General features: G+C 35.0%; 2 protein-coding genes across 2 annotated transcripts; both read right to left on the bottom strand.

Annotated features, from left to right (window-relative positions):
- Nucleotides 1-3,416: 3,416 nt before the first annotated feature.
- Nucleotides 3,417-6,409, bottom strand: LOC107768994 (remorin-like). The gene is made up of 5 exons (XM_016588165.2): nucleotides 6,067-6,409; nucleotides 4,870-4,917; nucleotides 4,508-4,595; nucleotides 3,976-4,057; nucleotides 3,417-3,791 (listed from the first exon to the last, which is right to left on the bottom strand). The coding sequence occupies exons 1-5, from the start codon at nucleotides 6,257-6,259 to the stop codon at nucleotides 3,597-3,599; spliced, it is 606 nt and encodes a 201-aa protein (XP_016443651.1). The 5' UTR covers nucleotides 6,260-6,409; the 3' UTR covers nucleotides 3,417-3,596.
- A 7,414-nt stretch (nucleotides 6,410-13,823) lies between these two features.
- On the bottom strand, nucleotides 13,824-15,812 carry LOC107768995 (actin-depolymerizing factor 10-like). Its single transcript, XM_016588166.2, has 3 exons — nucleotides 15,614-15,812; nucleotides 14,308-14,573; nucleotides 13,824-14,177 (listed from the first exon to the last, which is right to left on the bottom strand). The coding sequence occupies exons 1-3, from the start codon at nucleotides 15,614-15,616 to the stop codon at nucleotides 14,024-14,026; spliced, it is 423 nt and encodes a 140-aa protein (XP_016443652.1). The 5' UTR covers nucleotides 15,617-15,812; the 3' UTR covers nucleotides 13,824-14,023.
- Nucleotides 15,813-22,035: the final 6,223 nt, after the last annotated feature.

Below are 22,035 nucleotides of genomic sequence, written 5' to 3'. Positions count from 1 at the left end.
AAGTTGTTCTAATTCCAAATCATACATGGCAACGAAGGCAAGCAAGACACGAATAGAGCTATGTTTAATAACAGGTGAGAAAATATCATTAAAATCAACTCATTGTACCTGACTATAGCCCTTTGCAACTAATCGTGCCTTATACCTCGCATCTTCAACCCCTGGAATGCCATCCTTTTTCTTGAAGACACATTTGCAACCAACAATTCTTTTTCCTGATGGCGGCTTCACAAGAGACCAAGTACCATTCTTGTGGAGAGACTCAATTTCTTCATCCATTGCAATCAGCCATTTGGCTGAGTCAGCACCAGAAACTGCTTCTGAATATTTTGATGGTTCTCCAATTTCTTCAGTTTTCTCTGAAACTGAAAAAGCAAATGCAATATAATCTCCAAACCTTAATGGTTGTTTACCTTTTCTTCTTGGTCTATGTTTGGCTATAGAATACTCCTCTTCTTCTGGTTCAACTTCAGGAGTCTCAACTTCAGGAATTTCAGCTTTTGTCTCAACTTCAGGAGTTTCAACTGTATTTTGCTCCAAAGTTGATGAGCTTGGCTCAGAAGGAATGCCAATCTCAATATCCACTTGGTTCTGTGTACTCTTTTCTTTATCTGTATTACAAGAACTAGAAGACTCTTTTCTAGAATGTAACATAGAGGATTCATCAAAGGTTACATCTCTGCTAATTATAAATTTTGGTGCCGTGGGATCAGGATACCATAGTCGGTATCCTTTCACCCCAGATGCATACCCAAGGAAAATGCACTTTTTAGCCCTTGGCTCTAATTTTTCATCATTTACATGCGTGTATGCAGGGCAACCAAATATCTTTAAATTAGAATAATTAGCAGGAGTACCTGACCACATTTCCTCTAGAGTCTTAAAGTTCAAAGGTGCAGATGGAGCTCGGTTGACAATATAACAAGCTGTAGAGATAGCTTCTGCCCAAAAGGCATTTGTCAACCTAACATTTGAAATCATGCAACGAGCCCTTTCCAAAAGAGTTCTATTCATCCTTTCTGCCACACCGTTTTGCTGAGGTGTCATTCTCACAGTACGATGTCGAGCAATTCCTTCATTCTTGCAAAATTCGTTGAATTCATCATTACAAAATTCCAAGCCATTATCTGTTTAAGCCGCTTAACTTGTTTTCCTGTTTGCTTCTCAATCAAAACTTTCCATTATTTGAAATTTAAGAAAATATCACATTTATTTTTCAGGAAATAAACCCAAACTTTCCTTGAATAAATCATCAATGAAAGTTAACATATACCTGGCACCACCTTTTGATAGGGTATGTGAAGGACCCCAAAGATCTGAATGAATGTAATCCAAAGTACCTTTTGTTCTATGAATCGCTGGAGATTTGAAGCTGACTCTTTTCTGCTTCCCGAACACACAATGTTCACAGAAGTCTATATTTCCGGTACTTTGGCTACATAAGAGACCTCTTTTGCTGAGCATATGCCACAATTTGGTGATGTCAGAATCTGATTTATCTGATATTGAAACTGCAGCAGCACCTATAACAGTAGATCCCAAAAGAGTATACAATGTACCAGATCTGCATACTTTCATGATCACAAGAGTACCATGAGAAATTTTCGGAACTCCACCTTCACCTATGTACTTGCACCCAAGAGATTCTAGACTGCCCAAAGAGATGAGATTTTTCTTCAAGTCAGGAACATGTCTAACATCGGTGAGAGTTCTCACCACACCATCGTGCATTTTGATTTCGGCTATACCTTTTCCAATAACTTTGTAGGCAGCATTGTTGCCCATCAAGACAACTCCACCTCCAATAGATTCATATGTGGTAAATAAATTCTGATTGGGACACATGATAAGAACAACCCGAATTTAAAATTCACTCATTGTTAGATTTGAAACTATTATTAGTTGCTAAAAAAATAGTTCCCTCAGTCTCATCAGCAGCTACACTTGCTTCGGCAATGTAAGAATTTTTGTGCTCATTTTTCTTTTCTGTATGCTTTTCTTTGTTTTTCAATTTAAAGCATTCAGAAATAATGTGACCTTTCTTATGACAATATTTGCACATGACATTTCTGTATCTGGATTTTGACCTTGATTTAGGTTTCTCACTACTTGAATCTTTCTTATTAGATCTAGCTCTTATGAATAAGCCTTCCCATTGGTTCCCACTAGTTTCCCTAGTAATATCTCTATCTATTTGTTCTTTTGATTTCAAAATAGATTTGATATCTTTATAAGAGATATTATCCTTTCCATAAAGCATAATACCTCTTATATGTTTAAACGACTGGGGTAAGGAAACAAGCAATAACACAGCTTGATCCTCATCTTTGATTTCAACATCTATGTTACTTAAATCCATAAGAAGAGAATCAAAAGTATCAAGATGTGTAAATATAGAGGTACCTTCAGCCATACGAAAAGTGTAGAGTTTTTGCTTTAGGTAAAGCCTATTTTCTACTGTTCTTTTCATATATAGGGTTTTAAGCTTTTCCCATATACCTTTGGTTGAGCTTTCTGCTGCAACTTCACGCAAAACCTCATTTGAAAGATTTAAAATAATACCTGCTTTTGCCTTTTTGTCTATGACGGCAAACTCCTCGTCCGTCATTTTATCCGATATCTTCTCCTTTCCTTGCAGTGCCAAATCTAAGCCATCCTGAATTAGGATAGTTTTCATATTTAATTGCCACATTCCGAAGTTTGCACTTCGGTTAAATTTCTCAACATAAGACTTTGTTAGAGTCATTTTGGCTATTTAAACTAACCTGGTTAGATCTGGCTCTGATACCAATTTGTTAGGATCGGGTTACCGGGTAGTGCGGAATTAAGCCAAACAACGTTATAATGACAATAACAAAGACAATGCAAGTTAATAATAACGACAATTAAAGAAGATAAAGAAGACACAAATTTAACGTGGTTCGGTCAAGGTGACCTACGTCCACAAGCGGAGAGGAGCAATTTTACTATATCAACAAGAGTACAAAAGAGAGTACAAAACTAGAGTAAATACTCTAATTAGTCCCAAATACCCCAAGAGAATAACCTCACAAGATCACTCCAAAGAAAGGGTTCACACACGTGTTTCCCAACACTCATTCTCTTACAAAATACTCTATAATGAAATAAAGGAGGAGAAAAAAAGACAAGAGTGAAAATCTCTTGAATTGGTGTGTTTACAAATGAGGAGAAGCTCCTCTATTTATAGTAAAAAATCCTTGGCCTAATAGTGGATATTATGTTATGCCAAATATAATGAAAATTTAGCCCCCACTTGAGAAGAATCAAAATTAATGGCCATATTACAACATTTAATCTTAAAAAGTATTTATCCAAACTACTTTTATTTTAACTGCTGGTCAAGTATATACCACCTCAATGCATATTATCTGCCTTTTAAAATATTTGCGCACCTCTTAAATAAGAAAGGTATTCGATAATCTTATTCATAAAGTATTTATACAGAGTAAAAACCTGTGAAACCAAATTGGACACTCATAAAACAACACACACTAAAAAGCAGCAGCATGAAATTTACAAAGTGAAAAGAGAAGACTTATCCTTCATGATCTTCACAATTTCATAACATATTAACATCAAAAGCATCCAAGAAACTTCTTAGGGGTCTGCCCTGTAGCGCGATACTTGGCTGCCATCTCCTCTGCCTTCAGAATTTCTTTCCCTCGTCTCGCGTCAACCATTGCTCTCTTCTCATTTGCCTCCTTATGAATTAATGCTACTTTATTTTTTATCTTCTCTGCATATTCTGCTTTCTTGTGCTCTAGTTGTTCCTGTAGATCATCAACATAGACGGGGAGAGCCAAATATTTATCAGAAAACCAAAATGGTCAAAAGTATTTTGATAGATTGAACCACTTGGACTTTTGCATACCATGCATTAACCCAAATCATTGCTTTAATAAAGGATTTGCTATTAAAAATTCATGGGGTATACTTGACCCCGAGCCTGGTTACCTCAAGTTTTTTCGGTTTAGCTTCAAGCTTTGCTTTCCGGGTGTTTTCCCATCTAGCAACTGCAGAGAGCTTCTTCTGAGCCCTATTTAATAATAAAAACAAGGTTATGATAAGTCAGAAGATGAATCGCCAACAAGCTATAGTGTATTAAGAGTACGTCCGTGGCAGCCTAATAATTCAGAATGATGTGTTGGTTGTTCATATTATATATGATGTAAATAGAACTGTTAACATCTTAACTCAAATACATGCGGGAAAAAGAATTAACGTCTTGAGGAAGGTGGATCTCATATCAAAGAAATGTAAAGATTCCTTTAGGTGGAACGAGTTTTGCAGTAATTACAACGGTTAGTGTGGATCTCATATCTGTATGATCTGGAAAATGTGGAGTTCTAAGAACTCAATTAAGAAAGATGAGATCTCCGTATAGCTAAAATAAGTGTTGGTATCTGTCATTTACTTAAGTTCATACACAGGCAGCAAAAATAGGCCAATTACGCAATGCATTGAATTAGAAAGATAAAAATCCTACTTGTTGTCCACTTTGCTTTTTTCACTTTCTTCCCATGCCTTGACAAAAGAAGACCTTTTCTCAGTTTCAAGCTGTGCAAGAGCAACATCTGAAGAAAAATAAGGCACAACGCTCTTGTTAACATCGGAAAAATGAGTAATTCCCTCCAATAAATTTAGTATTTTGCTATGCAACACTGCTACCAGTGAAGTGATCCACTCTCAAGATTTCAGGTAACTAATAAAACTTTAAGTTTTCTTCAGGAATTATTGCTACACACACACACACACACACATACATATACATATGCATAAGCACATCTCGAATCCTATCTGATGTTATGAGCATTGCAAAACTGGTTAACGTCCAGATGTATTACATACCTCTGTCAAGGGATCCTTTTGAACTTCTCTTTGATAAAGGGTCAGTTTCTGCCAAAATCACGAAACAACACCACAGTATGGTCTCAGAAAATCATCGTCGGTAGCTAGTCGAGAAATGAAGCAGTTAATTTCTTCTCACACAAATGTATAAATATCCCATGCTGGACATGTAGAGAAACTTCTGATAAAAAAAGTTAAATTATAAAGATTATCAGCCAATGAAGCACTTGTTTCTGCTAAATTTGTTTGAAATGTTAACATTTTGCATTACTTATATAGTAGTAGTCTTTATCATCTTGATACTGAAGAGAAGCTACCAACAGTAAGTGAGAAAAAGGTCACATGCTTAATCTTTCCATTACTTTGCGAACGCTGGCTATTTTTCAATTACAAATTCAAAAATTGGCTAGCCCGGACTATTTTGACACATGCACACTGAGCTGTTGATTGAAGTCATTGAAGAACAAGTACAAATTACTGGGAAGTACTTAGAATTAAAATTGGTATAACAAAGTCAGCATCAACAAGGGTCAATATATGAATTAGACAGCACACTAAAAACAATGACATAAAAAGCAAAAATATCAATATAACAAAGGAAGCTATGATGTTGGCTTCTGATAAAGCATCCTCTGAGATTTCATTTAATTAAAAAAAACACTACTACACGAGCAAGAAAATGCTTATTTAATTTTCATTTGTACATATCAAATAGTTAAAAATATAAATGTAACTAATTAATATATACTGATGGTGTATATAATTTTTACTTTTACCCGCTATAAGTCTATAACAGGCTGTTTACCGTCTTTTGTAGGTAACTAAACTATGTTTACTACAACTAATTACCTATAATTAGATTTCAGCTGCAAGTAACCTGACATACGTTCTAAAAATTCTTGATACTATTAATATAACGTATGGAAGTCAAACTCTAAAAATATAAAAAATCACTTATAGTACTATTAGCATTTAACTTGTATACACGAAAATTTATTAATTACTAGAACAGGAATCATGCTTCTATTACTATCTATAATAACCCTAATTAGTGTTGAAGTAACCTGTGGTATAGAGGTTAAACAGTAAATATATAAATAGCACTGAACACCTAACATTAAAATTTAAAAGAGAAAAAAATATGTAGATTTGATCGACTGAGAAGAAGTAAGGAGGATTATTTGAATAGTAATTTACTTTGCATGGGTATGTCGACGGTGGTGAGAGGTGTAGGTGTAGGTGTAGTCGTAGTATCATGAAGTGGTGGTTTAACGACGTCGTTTGGAGTAGCCATGGCAACAGATGCAAGCGGTGGTTCTTGAGTTATTGGCGGTGGCGGCACTACTGGTTTAGTTCTCTCCTCCACTCGAGACATAACAGTAGCTTCCATTTTTTGATAGAAAAAAACAAGGCGATCAAATTTAGTTAAAAGGGAGAACTAGAAATTATTTCCACTTCAACTATAATCCTATTACCAAGTCGAATATGGTTTTTGATGGTTCGTTTCTCGAAAGTTTGAGACTTTAATTTCGAGGCATGATTTAATTTAAATAATAATAATAGTAGTACTCTACTAGTACTTGTTTATGTTATTTGCACAAAGCGCTATGAGCCTAATTCTATGGCCTTGTATTTAGGAGTCCGCCACCTTTTTTGAAGCAGATTAGTGATTTAAATTCAAAAGTGATCATCTAATCTGATATTTAATTTTCAAAATGTCGTATTTGCAAAACTAATGTGATATTTGGTTGCTGCCATAAAATGCTATATATACTCCATATAACTAACACTACATTCTGTATTGAATTTTGCATAACTAGTATATTAAGATTTATGTTTTATTTTATGTTTCATATGATATGATTATACATTAATAAAGATATTTAAAGATGACAACGTCACAACAATATTAACATTATTAGTCACATCCATTTCATGTGTTATTATGTGCAAGCATAATAATTTTTAGGTAAATTGTTAAGGTTCTCTACTACAACGTAATTATTGGATTTATTTATTTAATTTGATATTTCGAGTAATTAAGCTTTTGCTGAGCCTTGAGAGTATGTATTGACTTTTAAAATATCACCATTTGAAGATGGGGGACGTGGCTTTTGTATATTACGCCACGGCCATGCAACATGGAAGTCAGCTACAAAGTGTAAGCTGAGTTGACTCTACACCGCTCTTTGTTACGTTAAGGGTCCCTTACGAAATTTGAAGAACTAAATTATGATGTTGGGATTTTTCGGCGTAAGCTCGAATAGTCAGGCTACAATAAAAGTACAAGATATGAGAAGGGACACACACACAAAAAAATATTTATTAATAAAATTTAAATGTTAAATCCTTATAAGAGTGGCATATATATATATATATATATATATATATATATATATATATATATATATATATATATATATATATATATATATATAGTTTCAAAGACAACAAATATTGAAATTCTATGTAAATCATTTTTGAATATTTAGCAGGATCAGGAGAAAAGAAACAAGCCTGATAGTGAACTTAAATCCTATGACCTGAACTTGTTTTTATGGATCCATGTAAGTCGGCTACGCCTGGATTTCACATTGATATGGCCCAATCTTAAAACTTAAACGAAGAGCATCGGGGGATTTGCATCTATACTCAGTTTTTGGGTCACATTTTAACTTATACCCGCTTTGCAAAAAAATTGCAAGCGTACTCACTTTTCGGATAACTTCAGATATACGGGCCTGAAGTAGCAAAAATTTATGTCTGAAGTTTGAACTTCAGAATGTTTTGCCTGAAGTGTAGCCTTATCAAAGCAAAACTTCAGATATTTTTACCTGAAGTTTGGCCTGACTTGCAAAGGCAATCACGCAAACTTCAGTTCATAGTGCAATGACAAACTTCAGTTCAATAATTTTTGTTTTGTAATTGCTGAACTTCAGCATTCTAGGAGCTGAAATTTTGTTTTGTATTTGCTGAACTTCAGCATTCTAGGAGCTGAAATTTTTATTTTATATTTGCTAAATTTCAGTAGTCTTAGAGCTGAAGTTGTGTTTTGCCTTTCTTTGAACGTTATATGACTTTAAAATATAACTTATGTCAAATTGTGCTGAAGTTTTAACTGATTTTTTTGATAATGTTCTGAAGTTATATTTCCTATCTTTTATTTTTCAGTTCTACAGTCCTTTCTTGTCGTTTTTCCTGCGGATGATATCATAAAGCAAGGAGTAAGCTAATTTCAAGAGATCGCGAGAGCAACTATTGTGTATAATAAATTTCATATGCACGTGCCATTCTTGTGGCAGGTAACTTGGAAAAGAGGACATGTAGTAGTCAGTTACTGTTGTATGTTTAAGAAGGATGGATCAGGGAAAGACACAAATCACACCTACTTTAACCAGCTTGTGGAGTTTTATTCACTCGTCCTTCAACATAGAATATGGTAATTGATAAGATTTAATAAAAACATTACAGATCCAATCAATAATACTTATACAAAGTCTCATGTGTTTGAGAAAGAAAAGAAGAGGAGGAAGAAAGGAGCGCATAGGTCAGGAGGAAGAAGAGGAGGCGTCTGAAGTTGTCAAAATTAGGGTATAGGTTAAAGAATTTTAAAAATATGGGTATAGGTTAAATATGGGCGACCAAATAGAGCGCCCCGTGCAATTTTTACAAGGGCATCTCCGACCTTTACCCCCATATTGGTCCTCAAAATGGGGATTTTCCCATTTTGGGGATAACTTACTCCAACAATTCCCCCATTTTCCCCCCAAAAAAGAATATTCTTTTTTATATTCTTCTCTCTCTTCTATATTATATTATTATCTTTTATTTCAATTTTATTTTTTAATTTCCATTAAACAAATTCCATCTTTTATTTTCATTTATTTGTAATTTCCATTAAAATAATTCCATAAAATTTTAAATAATATAATTTGTAAGCAATTATTATAGATTAACTATTAATTCAAATAAAAATAAAATCATTGCGATACAAGATTAATTAAATACATATTACATAACGATAAAATTCATTCGAAATACTATATAAATATTTAATTTCAACCTCTAGTATTCTCCCATAAATGATCTGTTAATGCATTACGAAGTGTGGGCTCTAATGAAGGATTTTGAGAAGTTTAACGATGGCAATGTTGAAAGAAAAAAAACAAGAAAGCAAAACGATGCTAATATATCATCGGACTCTGAGGCTTGTGCCCCTGATTCACCCTGTGTATCATCTCCTAACTTATCATTTTTAGTAAATTTAAATGAGGATGTTGGAGGTGATTCTACACCATCACAACGACTAAGTAGGGAAGAAAGCAAAAATAAAGAGAAAAATCGACGATGGTTATATGAAGATAGTCGAATCACAAAATAATCGAATTGTTGAGGCGATGAATAGTGCAACTGAGAGACAAAAAGAAATAAATGACATTGAAAGAGAAAAAATAAGACTAAAAGAATTGAAATATGATCGTAAAATTATGTCCATGGATGTGGATTCTGTTTTGGATCCAGTTCGTCGTGAATATTTGCAACAAGAACAACAACAATATTGTATAAAAGAAGTCAACAACCACAGCAGTTATAACCACAATAATCATTTGCCCTATTCACTCAGTACTATAATAATTTTGGTGTACCTGAAAACGACATGTCTCGCTACTAAATTATTATGTTATTTAACGTAGTCTCGATTTTAATTTAATGTATTTTCAATTTTAATGTATTTCTAATTTTAATGTATTTTTAATTTTAATGTATTTTAATTTAATATATTTCCAATTTTAATGTATTTTTAGTTTTAATATATTTTAATTTTAGCAACATCAAATATTTTATATTTGCACATTTCATTTTTTGTGATGGTTATATCTTTTTCATACAATTATAACTCATAATAAAATTAACTACCAATTTTACATAAAAGAAATAGATGCACGATAATTAATTTTTCAAAATTATACGTCAAAGTTAAGATGAAAAATTAATTAGGTAAATATATTTTATAAACATAATTAATTATATATAAAAAGATAAATTAAAAAATTAAATAATAAAAATAATAATATTTTAATGGAGAATAGTAAATGGAGAGATGAATAGTGTGCCCCCAAATTTGGAGAGACACTATTCACTCCCTATTTTGGGGACAAAAATGGGGGAGGGTTGGAGTGAAATTTCCCTATTTTTGTCCCCAAAAATAGGGAAATTCCCATTTTAGGGACAATGTTGGAGTTGCTCTAAGTATTAAAATAGAGTAAAGAGTAGCCAGTCTGTTATGTCCGTTAATTACTGTTGGTGTAGTTAGTTAAGACTGCTAGTAAGTTGATTAGTGAGCAGCACATGATGTGCACGTGATCCTACCAACTATAATTGTATAAAAGTATGTGACTTGTGCATTTTGTAAAGCAAGAGAGAGAAAATCACATCTTCTTCCTCATACTTTCTTCTATCCAGATTCTAGAATATTCTTCTTCCATAGATGAACCCTAGCTCCCCATTTCTATCAATTGAACTGAGATTCACAGAGATTAATCCTCAATTTAACACTAAGCAAATCCTGTTTGCAGCTTATTTTTCATTGCAAATTTTTGGTAGTTTGTCAAAAGCAGATGATTAATTCAAGAAAAAAGCAATAGGAACAGAATTCAACTGAATAGAAATTACTTATAAAGGGTCCCGCACCACATTAATTGTCACATGACCTTGTTAACATATAGTACTACTGGTATTTTTCAACTGATACATGTAGATGTATGGAGACCTTATAGAAGGTCTACTTTTGATAGAAAACAGTTTTTTGTTACTGTGATGGATGACTATAGTAGGTACACTTGGGTCTGTTTACTTTAATCTAAATGTGAAGTATCAGTTGTACTTAAGGATTTCTTGACTATCATAAAATATCAGTTTGATGTATGTGTGAAAGTATTAAGGTCAGATAATGGCACAAAGTTCTTTAATTCTCAATGTAATGAACTCTTCACTTCTCTTGGAATCATTCATCAAAGCAGTTGTGCTTATACACTACAGCAAAATAGGACAGTAGAAAGAAAAACATAGACATATTTTAGAAGTGACAAGAATATTGAAAATTCAAGGTGCTATCCCAGTCAGATTTTGGGGTGAATGTGTTAAAACAACAGTCTATATAATAAATAAGTTTCCTACACCAGTACTAAAAGGCAAAATACCATATGAGATACTCTATGAGAAGGAACCAGTAATGGATCATCTGAGAGTGTTTGGCTGTTTATGCTATACAAGCAGTCTACCTAGGTCTGATAAACTAGCTCCTAGAACAAGGAAGGCAATGTTAATGGGCTATTCTGAGACTCTGAAGGGGTACAAGCTATTTGACTTAGACACTAAGACCTTTTTTATCAGTAGGGATGTCAGTTTTAGGAAAAGAACTTTCCCTTTCAGATCTATGCCAATTAAAAATAAAGATGATGTATTATTCATGCCAATAACCAATTTAGGAGGTACACATCCAAACAATGAAGATAATTCTCATGCTTCACCCCACCACAGTAGTCACCTAATCCAATACACCAAGATGGAAGTGAGTTTACAGAAACTACACATACACATGGCATTGCAGATCATTAGTCAGATACACAGCACATTGCACCTAATTCTTCAATAGAGGCAATACATGCTTGTCAACCAACAGAGTCTAATGGAGAGATGCCTAATGAGGAACCAGTAGAAGGACAACATTCGGCTGAATAAATGGCAGAGAATGACAGAGGCAAAAGAGTTACTAAGCCACCCATTTGGTTAAAGGACTATATCACTACCAAAAGAGGGTCTGCTAAGTGCTCATATTCCATTGTAAATTATGTGGGATATGATCACTTATCTGCTGACTATCAAAAGTATTTGAGCCTGTTTTCAGGCCCCCCAGAGCCAAGAAACTTCAAGGAGGCATCTCAAGATCAGAAATGGATTGAAGCAATGCAACAAGAGGTTGATGCTTTAGAGCAAAACCACACTTGGGAGTTTGTTGACTTACCTAAAGGGAAGCAGAATGTAGGATCAAAATGGGTATATAAAGTCAAGTATAAGCCAAATAGAGAAATGGACAAATATAAAGCCAGGCTTGTTACAAAAGGTTACACTCAATAGGAAGGATTGGACTACCATGAAACTTTTTCACCTATTGCTAAGATGGTGATAGTGAGAACAGTAATCAGTGTTGCAGCTTCCAAAAATTAGCCTCTATTCCAGATGGATATTAATAATGCATTCCTACAAGGAGATTTACAAGAGGATATTTATATGGACTTGCCTCAGGGTTTTCAGAGGCAGGGGGAGTATAAAGTTTGCAAAATACTCAAATCATTGTATGGATTGAAGCAAACCTCAAGACAATGGGATATAAAACTCACAGATGCTCTCCAAGAAACAGGTTATCTTCAAAGCCCTTATGATCATTCTCTGTTCACCAGAAAAGAAAATGATGAAATTGTCATTATCTTAGTATATGTGGATGACCTTCTAATCACAGGTAATAATGAAAGATTAATTGAGCAAGCCAAGAATACACCGTGTAAAAATTTTAAAGTGAAGGACCTAGGTGGGCTAAGGTATTTCTTGGGAATTGAGGTGTTTAGATCTAAGGATGGTATACTTCTCAATCAAAGAAAGTACACACTTGAATTGATCTCAGATGTTGGTTTAAGTGGTGCTAAACCAGTTAACACACCACTAGAGGTGAAACAAAGCTCACTACTGTAGACTATGATGAACATGTGGGAGGTGTCAATGATCCTTTGCTTACAAACATTACTTAACATGTGGGAGGTGTTAATGATCCTTTGCTTACAGACATTACTTCCTATCAAAAACTAGTTGGGAAGCTGCTCTATCTTACTATCACCATGCCAGATATCAGTTTTGTTGTGCAGGTTCTTAGCCAATTTATGCAGAAACCTAAGAACTCGCATTGGGAGGCTGCTCTCAGATTGGTAAGGTATCTCAAAGACTTACCGGGACAAGGGATTCTACTAAGAAGCAGCCCACGTACACAATTGACTGCATTTTGTGATAGTGATTGGGCATCCTGTCCAAACACTAGGAGATCTGTCACTAAGTATATTGTGAAGCTGGGAGATTCACTTGTTTCTTGGAAATCGAAAAAACAACACACTATGAGTAGAAACTCAGCAGAAACTGAGTATAGAAGCATGGCAGCAGCAGTTTTTGAGGTGATTTGGTTGACAGGTTTGCTGAAGGAATTAAGGGTGATTGTCTCTCAACCTGTGAAGCTGATGTGTGATAGTAAAGCATCCATACAAGTTGCTTCCAACCCCATCTATCATGAGCGGATAAAGCACATTAAAATTGATTGTCACTTTGTGAGAGGCACCATTAAAGGTGGGCTGATATTGCCAGAACATGTCAACACGAAAGACCAGCTTGCTGATTTGCTGACCAAAGCTCTAGGAACTACACAACATCAATCACTTCTATCCAAACTTGGAGTGTTCGATGTCTTCCACCCTCCAACTTAAGGGAGAGTATTAAAATAGAGTAAAGAGTAGCCGGTCTATTATATCCGTTAATTACTGTTGGTGTAGTTAGTTAAGGCTGCTAGTAAGTTGGTTAGTGAGTAACACATGATGTGCATGTGATCCTACCAAGTGTAATTGTATAAAAGTATGTGACTTGTGCATTTTGTAAAGCAAGAGAGAGAAAATCACATATGCTTCCTCATACTTTCTTCTCACTAGATTCTAGAATATTCTTCTTCCATAGATGAACCCCAACTCCCCATTTCTGTCAATTGAACTGAGATTCACATGGATTAATCCTCAATTTAACACTAAGCAAATCCTGTTTGCAGCTTATTTTTCATTGCAAATTTTTGGTAGTTTGTCAAAAGCAGATGATTAATTCAAGAAAAAAGCAATAGGAACAGAATTCAACTGAATAGAAATTACTTATAAAGGATCCCGCACCACATTAATTGTCACATGACCATGTTAACATATAGTTTACATAAACCAAAAGTATTAAAAGACAAAACTGAACATCTTAGTTAAATAACTAATAACATAATTCGTTAGAACCTAATAAATAAAGGTCCAAGTCAAATTAAACATAGTAATGAATAGTGGCAAAGAAAGTATAGGAAATTAAATCAATGGGTTACTCTTCCAATGAATGTGTCCAAACTCATCTCACTTGGATCAGTAGCTTGCAACTCAACCTGGACACCATCTAATTCTCTCCTGAATCTGTCTTTTGAACTTGCATACAGCATCTTACTTCTTACCCTCGCTGTCTCTGGTGACCTACATTCCAAAATTGCAGAATAACACATTACTCCATTTTTCAGTCAATTACGTACTTACGTATACGAAGTAAATTTGAATTAATGGGTCAGTCAATCACAAAGAAATAAAAATAAAAGGAATGGGTTACCAAGCAACAAAAAAGATCCTGCTTTTCTGGACGTTTTCGTTAGTAGTCCAGTCATAGTCAAAAACAGCATAACGGCACTCATTGGGAGGCAAGCTGTTAGCAAAATCTTCATGTGTCTCTGCCTGCCCTCCTACTTTTTCAACCACAACTTGCTGCACAGATTCCTCAATCTTGAACACTATGTATCTGTGGTTCCTTTTTGCTTTCAATTCCAAGAATTTCAGCTTGCAGTCATCGCTCACTGCTATCCCCGACGCCGAATTGGCCTATCCAAAATGGCACAAAGAAATACAAAACGAACAAAGAAAACTTGCTCAAAACCTTCATTGTTAAGAATTTAAAACGAGAAAACAAATTATTTATTAGTATAAGTAAACCATGTCGCAGACTAAGCTTTTTCTTATATTTTCTCTACGGAGTTAGGGAAGGGGGACTGTTGGGGCATAAACTTCTTCAATTTCTGTAATGGGAAGAAGCAGAATATCATGTTCTGTCCCTTTTTAGGAGTTCTAAAATAGCCTTAGTTCCTCACTGGTTTTCTGTAATATTTTAACATTTCAATATTGATGTTATTGTTTTGTGTTTGGTAAGATAAATGTCATTTTTCATGTTGTATATTAGAAAATAATTTTTGTATTTGGTGAATGGAAAATACTTTTCAAGTAATAACAATATTAGCAAATCACAGTGTTTCAATAAGATTTATGAGTACTAAAGGTTAATGATAATGTATAGGTGTTGATTGGAGAAAATAATATACAATTAAACGGTGGCGAAGTTAAGAATTTTCCTAAGGGTATTCAAACATGAAAGAAGTAAAAAAAGAATTCTGAATAAAGGGTGTTCGTTATATGTTATATATCTGTAAAACCTAATATTTTACTTATATATATAGTGTAATTTTTCGATAAAGGATGATAACTTTGCCCCTGCAATTAAAAGTTACTTAAGATTGTTTGTAAAAGATGATTTCCTCCTGTAAGTGAGAGAGTCATTTTTTCCCCTTTGATGAGAAGGTTTTCTTTGAAAAAACATCTTTTGATAATCAAGAAAATGATTTTCTCATACAAAATATTTTTCTGAAAAATAATTTCCATCATAGCAACTCCGTTCCAATTTTTGTACCACAGTAAAGAAAACACACAAGATCTGACTATTAAATCAGAGATAAAAGAGAATGCCTCTATAATTTTTGTTACAACATGGACATCAAATTTTAATTCGTTTGCTTTCTCTACTTATGAGTCAATATTTTCTTCATCTCTAACTAAAAAGAGAGATAAGAGCATACAACATAGTAACATACCATTTGAGTATCTGCCGAACAATGGTGTCTCTGAAAGAAATGAAAGGGAAGCAAGTTGTTTTTTTTTTTGCAAAAAGAAAGAGAAGAAAAGAGGGTGAGAGAAGACAGAGAGATCCTTGATTTTGGGTAGAGGGCATTGAAGCTGCAAAGGCAGAACAAATGTTCAGTTTAGAGATACTATAGGACGGTTTTTGGACAAGACATGGTCCATACTCTCATATCATTTTGCATCGACCAATTTGCTCTATCAATACTGTTAGTATTTTCACCTGATATTATGGTTATTCATTATTCCTCCTATTATTGTGGATTACTATTTGGGAGCATTAAGGCCAATCAAGGTGCCAACTGTGCAATTTGATTTACTTTTATAAAAAACACGCACTATTATAAAAAATGACCTCCCATGACCAACAAAGAATCCATAATTTAAACTTTATGAGTTCAAATTTTAAGATTTTTAGCGTTGAACCTATTATATTTTTGAAGTTATGGGTCATATCTACTATTTTTGCAAGTTTAACAAATTTTACTCTGCGTTAAATATTATGAGTTCATATTAAAGAAGATATATTTGTGTATGTTTAGGACTAGGAGAGTTTTCCTTTCTATATTTGTTAGGATTAGTTTTCCATATTTGTTAGGACTAAGGTTTACTACTTGATTTGTATATATATTCTTTTTAATCAATACAAGAATGCAAGTCTTTCTCTTCCACACTTGGCCATCGTGTGCTTGCGTGTTTAGGCATGGTATCGGAGCCAAGGTCGAGCCAAATCATAAAGGACCCGGAGTGACGTACCAATGGCAACGGATAATGGTAAAGACACCACTACTACCGGCAGGAGCGGTGGTGGTGACGAACGAAAGATCATCTCTCTATATGATATAACATTTAATGACAATCCTGGAATTTTGATAACACATGTGGCTCTGAAGGGAGAAAACTATGATGAATGGGCAAGGTCCATGAGTACCGCCTTGAGGGTGAGGAAGAAATTCGAATTTATTGACGGAACAATCAGGAGACTTGATGAGAAGTCTCCGGATCTTGAAGATTGGTGGACCATCAATTCGTTGTTGGTTTCTTGGATTCGGAATGCTATTGAGCCTACTTTACATTCGTCTATATCATACATAGAAGTAGCTAAAGATTTATGGACTAGTATTTTAAGGAATGTTTCTCGGTCTCTGATAAATGGTGAAAAGTACATGTTTTGAGTATGTTTGTGTGTTATTTCGTATGTGAGTTGCTAGAGTTCACATCGCTTTTGAAGTGAAAATGTGCTCATTAATTATTTCTTATGTGTAGGAATAAACTTGCGCGGAAAAGGATCAAATGGGAGAAAATTGGTGAAAAACGAGTTGAAGAGAAAATTCTCGCACAGCGAAGCGAGGTTCACTTCGCCAGACCGGGACCAGAGCAGAAGAAATCAGGAAAGTCACGGATAGCGAAGTGAGGTTCACTTTGCCAGATTGGGACCGGAGCAGAAAAAAACTCAGGTTTTCCAACCCGAATTAGGAGAAGCCAATTCGGCTCATCTCAACCCTAAACCATATAAATATGAGATTTAGCCACTTTTTGAAGGGAGAGAAGACTTGGGAGAGGCAAGAAAACGCTTGGAGCAAGGAGAAGGACTCAACTTCAAGTTTTTTCCTCTTTCTTCCTAATATTCCGTTGTTATGAATTCTAATCTTGTATTTGTGCAAACAATTATAAGTAGCTAAATTCTGATCTAGGGTTTGATGGAACCTCTTGAAGGATGACTTTTCCACTGTGTTTAATATGAATTTGCCATTTACTTTTCTCTATTTGTTCAACTATATGATTATTGTGGTTGATTGAAGGACCCTCAATTGGCTGTGCCTATTTAGTATGTATTGCTTGGAAAAGAGTATACATTTAGGTAGTTGTTGACCAACATCACTCATAATGTATATGAAGAATCAATACGGAGGGTTTAAAAGTATCACGACCCCAAATTTCCTCCGTAGGATGTCATCATGGCACCTAGTCTCTAAGATTAGGTAAGCCTATCAATGTGGAATAACTGAATATAAATTAAAATTTAATCCTCAACAGTCGAATAAATAAGAACTTCAAATTTAACAATTTCAACTCCCAAAACCCAGTAGGAATAAGTCACAAGCTTCTAAAAATTTATTCTCAATGTCTCTATACATCAGAGTCTAAAAGAAATAAGAAAGGCAACATAATAAGATAGAAGAGGACTCCGGAGTCTACGGACGCTGGAAGATATACCTCGAAGTCTCCTCGTATGACTAATTCACTGATGCCTGGTCTGATAAGATGTACCTGGATCTGCACAAAAATATATGCAGAAGTGTAGTATGAGTACACCACAGCGGTACCCGGTAAGTACTAAGCCTAACCTCGGTAGAGTAGTGACGAAGTCAGATCAGGCCCTATTCGAATAATAAAAGACATGGAGAAACGTTTAACAATATAATAACAATAATGACAATGGGGATAAATCAAGTAAGTAGTATGTCACAATTTAACTACACAGAATAAGGGCAATTAACACCTCGCGGAAGGGAAACAAAAATTTACAACTTTAAGAAAAACACCAAAAATAACCAAAGGCAATGCAACCATAAAGAAATATCAACAAAGACACTCCCAAGGTACCGTCTCGTAGTCCCAAATCATAAATAAATTCACAATATCTCATTTTCTTATATTACCGCGGGAGCCTTCACATTAAATTTTAAAGAAAATATTTTTTTTTCCCGAAATAACATCCCACGTTTTAGCCACCCTTATCACACCGCATGGCTTCTAGTAGTTCCCCTACTAGCCACATGTTTCAAGCCACTCTTATCTCACTGCATGCGTTTCAACACCCAGACCTTATACCACCACATGCGTATTAATATCACAATATATCACAATTTGCACCTCAAGTGCCCAAATATTTTAACTTGCCAAAATAAATCAACAACAAGAATATTTTTCACAATAAGGAGCTCACGGCTCAATCACGATGAGTACAAAGTCTCACAAAATATTCAGCAAAATAATATCTATTATTTGCACAAAACGGAGCTCACAACTCAATCACAATGAATACAAAAATCTTCACAAAATATTCAGCAAAAATAATATTTTACAAATTTAACATCTTGACTTAACATCAAATTTTTAAATGTAAAATACTTCATTTTTAATAATATTTAAATTAAGAAATCCAACCTTCAAATAATGCACGAAACAAAGGGAACAAAGTTTCAACTAACCAGGTAAAATACTTAGCAGGAACAGGTCAGGCAAATTTAAAATACGAAAATATATTAATGATGATGAATATAACAGAATATAATAATTTAATTAATATGCAACAATGCTCTACACAATTTAAAGACATAATCTTCCACATTTAGCCAGTGTACACACTCGTCACCTCGTGTATACGACTTTCAACACATCAACATTTTCATATCAATACCAATCCTAAGGGGAATTTCCCCCTCCCTCCCCCCACAAGGTTAGACAAGTCACTTACCTCGAACCACGCTCAATCAGTCAAGTAGTATGCATTTTTCTCGATTTTTCGACTCCGATTGGCTCAAATCTAATCATAATTAATTCGATTCAATTAATACAAATTATAGGAATAAATTCCATAAACAAATATAAATTTTCTAACAAAATCCGAAATTTAACTCAAAAATCGCCCGTGGGGACCATATCTCGGAATCCAATGAAACTCACAAAATCCGACAACCCATTCAATTACGAGTCCAACCATACTAGTTTCACTCAAATCCGACTCCGTATCGACACCGAAATCTCAAAAATTTATTTTATGAAATTTCAACAATCTCCCCCAAGTTTCCATCTCAAAACTCTGATTAAACAATGAAAACAATGATATATTCGTGTATATTGACCAAATCCAATTTAGAATCACTTACCCCGATATTTTTTCTTGAAAATCTCTAAAACATTGCCTCTCCCCAAGCTCCAATTTGTCAGAAATGGAAAATGGGATGAAGTCCCTTTTTTTTTTTATAACTTAAAGTTTATGTCTAGGCGCTGCCCTCGATTTTCTGCCCCCGAATTCCTTCCCCCGATTTCCAGCCCCATTTCCAGCCTCGATTTCCTGCCCTCGATTTCCAGCCCTGATTTCCAGCCTCGATTTCCTGCCCCGATATCAAAAAGTCTACTCCTCGGTCAAACTTTCCAAAAATTCAACTTTCGCCATTTCAAGCCAAATTTCACTACGGACTTCCAAATAATTTTTCGGACATGCTCCTAAGTCCAAAATTACCATACAGAGCTATTGGATTCATTAAAACTCTATTACGGGGTCGTTTACATATAAGTCGACATCCGGTCACTGTTTCAACTTAAACTTTAAACCTTGGAACTAAGTGTTCCAATTCATTCCTAAAACCTCACCGGACCTAAACTAAACACCCCGGCAAGTCACATAACCACTGTAAAGCATAAATTTAGTAGTAAATGGGGGAATGGGGCTAGAACTCTAAAAACGACTGGCCGGGTCATTACAAAAAATGGGATTAGGAATAACAAAACTTTGGTGCGATCTTAGTGAGCGGTAAACTAGTGCCAGCTAGCATAGTTCGGAAGAATACGTCTAGTAAATTGTTGAATTTGCTCGGAAGAGAATTACGATATCTAAAGTGCTCATGATCGGTAGAGAATATCTAGGTGAATTTATATGAGACGTGGCGGGGAGGATTCCGACGAGAGGGGAAATCATAGCACTAGACCTTTCCAATCTTGTCTACAACATTTGCTTTGTTAGTATTAAAATTACAGCTTTTTAATTACCTTGCCTTTAGTTAGTAAACACTCAAACCATTATTTAATATTTCTGAAGGTTGATTACTTGAATTCTTGCGAAACTAGAATTTGTGATTAGTAGGTTAATTCCTTGTGGGATTGGACTCCGGACTTGTAAATCAGATTATATTTGCAACGAATGCTAGACCTCTTAGGAGGCATAGTTGGGCGTGGTCAAATTTTGGCACCGTTGCCGGGGAATTAACATTGTTATTAATTATGACTAAAAGAACTGTTAGAATTCGTAGTTTATTCAGCTTTCTCGACTTGAAATTCATTATATTGAAACTCTAACGTTTGTAGTCTTATGTGTTACAGGTGCATGCCAAGAAACTCCTCAAGAACTGGTGAATTGTACGAAGCATTATCGGACCCCGAGAAAGCTTTCAAGGCACTAAATCGATCAAACAAGAAAGACAAACGACAACAGAACTCAACAGAACAGATCGTACTAGAGATGGGGGACATCAATGTCAATCAAAACAACAGAAACAATGCGAATGACCCGAACAATCAGGGTGTGGCATTTCTTGTGCCAGAAGAAGCCTTGTATGATTGGGCACAACCCACTGCTGAAAATCTAGCAACCATAATTGCAGTCCCTCAGATACAAGCAGAGTCTTTTCAAATCACAAACAACATGCTACATCTGTTGCAGAACAATGGACTGTTCTCAGGGTCTTACATTGAAGATCCTCAGCAATATCTAAAAAATTTCCTGTCGATTTGTGTCACGTAAAGGAAACCAAATATGACACCGGAAGTAATAAGGTTGTTGTTGTTTCCATTCTCAGTGACGGGAGAGGCTCAAACTTGGCTTAATTCGCTCCCTATAAACTCAATCTCTACTTGGGAGGAATTAGTCAAGCAGTTTTTGAACAAATTATACCCACCCAATAAGACTGCCAAGCAAGTTGATGAGACATTGAGATTCAGGTAGAAACTAGCTGAAACATTGCAAGAGACGTGGGAGAGATTCAAAGGGATGCTGGTTAAGAGTCCACACCATGGCATTCTGAATCAGATGTTGGGACAAAGATTTTACATGGGATTGGCAGATAGATTGAAAGCCAACCTTGATGCTTTAGCAGGTGGAGCATTTTTGAGTAAATCATTTAGAGAGTGTAAGGTTTTGCTTGGTAAAATGGCTCAAAACTCAGGATGGATGAGAAGGGACTCTACAATCACTACGGTAGTTCACTTAGTAGCTCTAGACCTAAAGAACTCCATGTCTCAGAATATGGATACTATGATGACGCAATTGAGTATCCTCACCAAAAAGATTGATGAGTCGGGCCAAAAACAGGTGCACATAGTTGACACGACAAATGGAGGATTATGCACACAATGCAATAACTAGCCATATATATGCTCGTGGAGTGGTGAGAGTGATAATCAGAACTATCAAGAGAATATGAACTTTGTGGGAAATTATGGAGGCCAGAGGAAAAGTGGTCAGAATTGGGGGCAGCAAAATCAACAGTACAGACCAGCACAACAACAGTACAATAACAATAACAATCCTGGAGCTAGGCAACCACAGAGTCAAGTTATGCCTTACCAAAGGCAACAGGGATACAATCAGCAA

Source organism: Nicotiana tabacum, chromosome 23 (assembly GCF_000715075.1).
Source record: "Nicotiana tabacum cultivar K326 chromosome 23, ASM71507v2, whole genome shotgun sequence".
Taxonomy (NCBI): domain Eukaryota; kingdom Viridiplantae; phylum Streptophyta; class Magnoliopsida; order Solanales; family Solanaceae; genus Nicotiana; species Nicotiana tabacum.
The sequence above is the reverse complement of the archived record's forward strand: the minus strand, read 5'-3'. Positions and strand labels throughout refer to the sequence as shown.

Bases quoted from the DNA above. Each gene is read 5' to 3' on its own strand.
- LOC107768994 (XM_016588165.2), bottom strand. From the start codon at position 6,259: ATGGAAGCTACTGTTATGTCTCGAGTGGAGGAGAGAACTAAACCAGTA. The intron at 4,058-4,507 runs GTAGGATTTTTA...ATTATTAAATAG, and splicing joins AAAAGCAAAGTGGACAACAA to GGCTCAGAAGAAGCTCTCTG. The intron at 3,792-3,975 runs GTAACCAGGCTC...GATGATCTACAG, and splicing joins CTAAACCGAAAAAACTTGAG to GAACAACTAGAGCACAAGAA.
- LOC107768995 (XM_016588166.2), bottom strand. The intron at 14,178-14,307 runs GTAACCCATTCC...TTTGGAATGTAG, and splicing joins AGGATCTTTTTTGTTGCTTG to GTCACCAGAGACAGCGAGGG.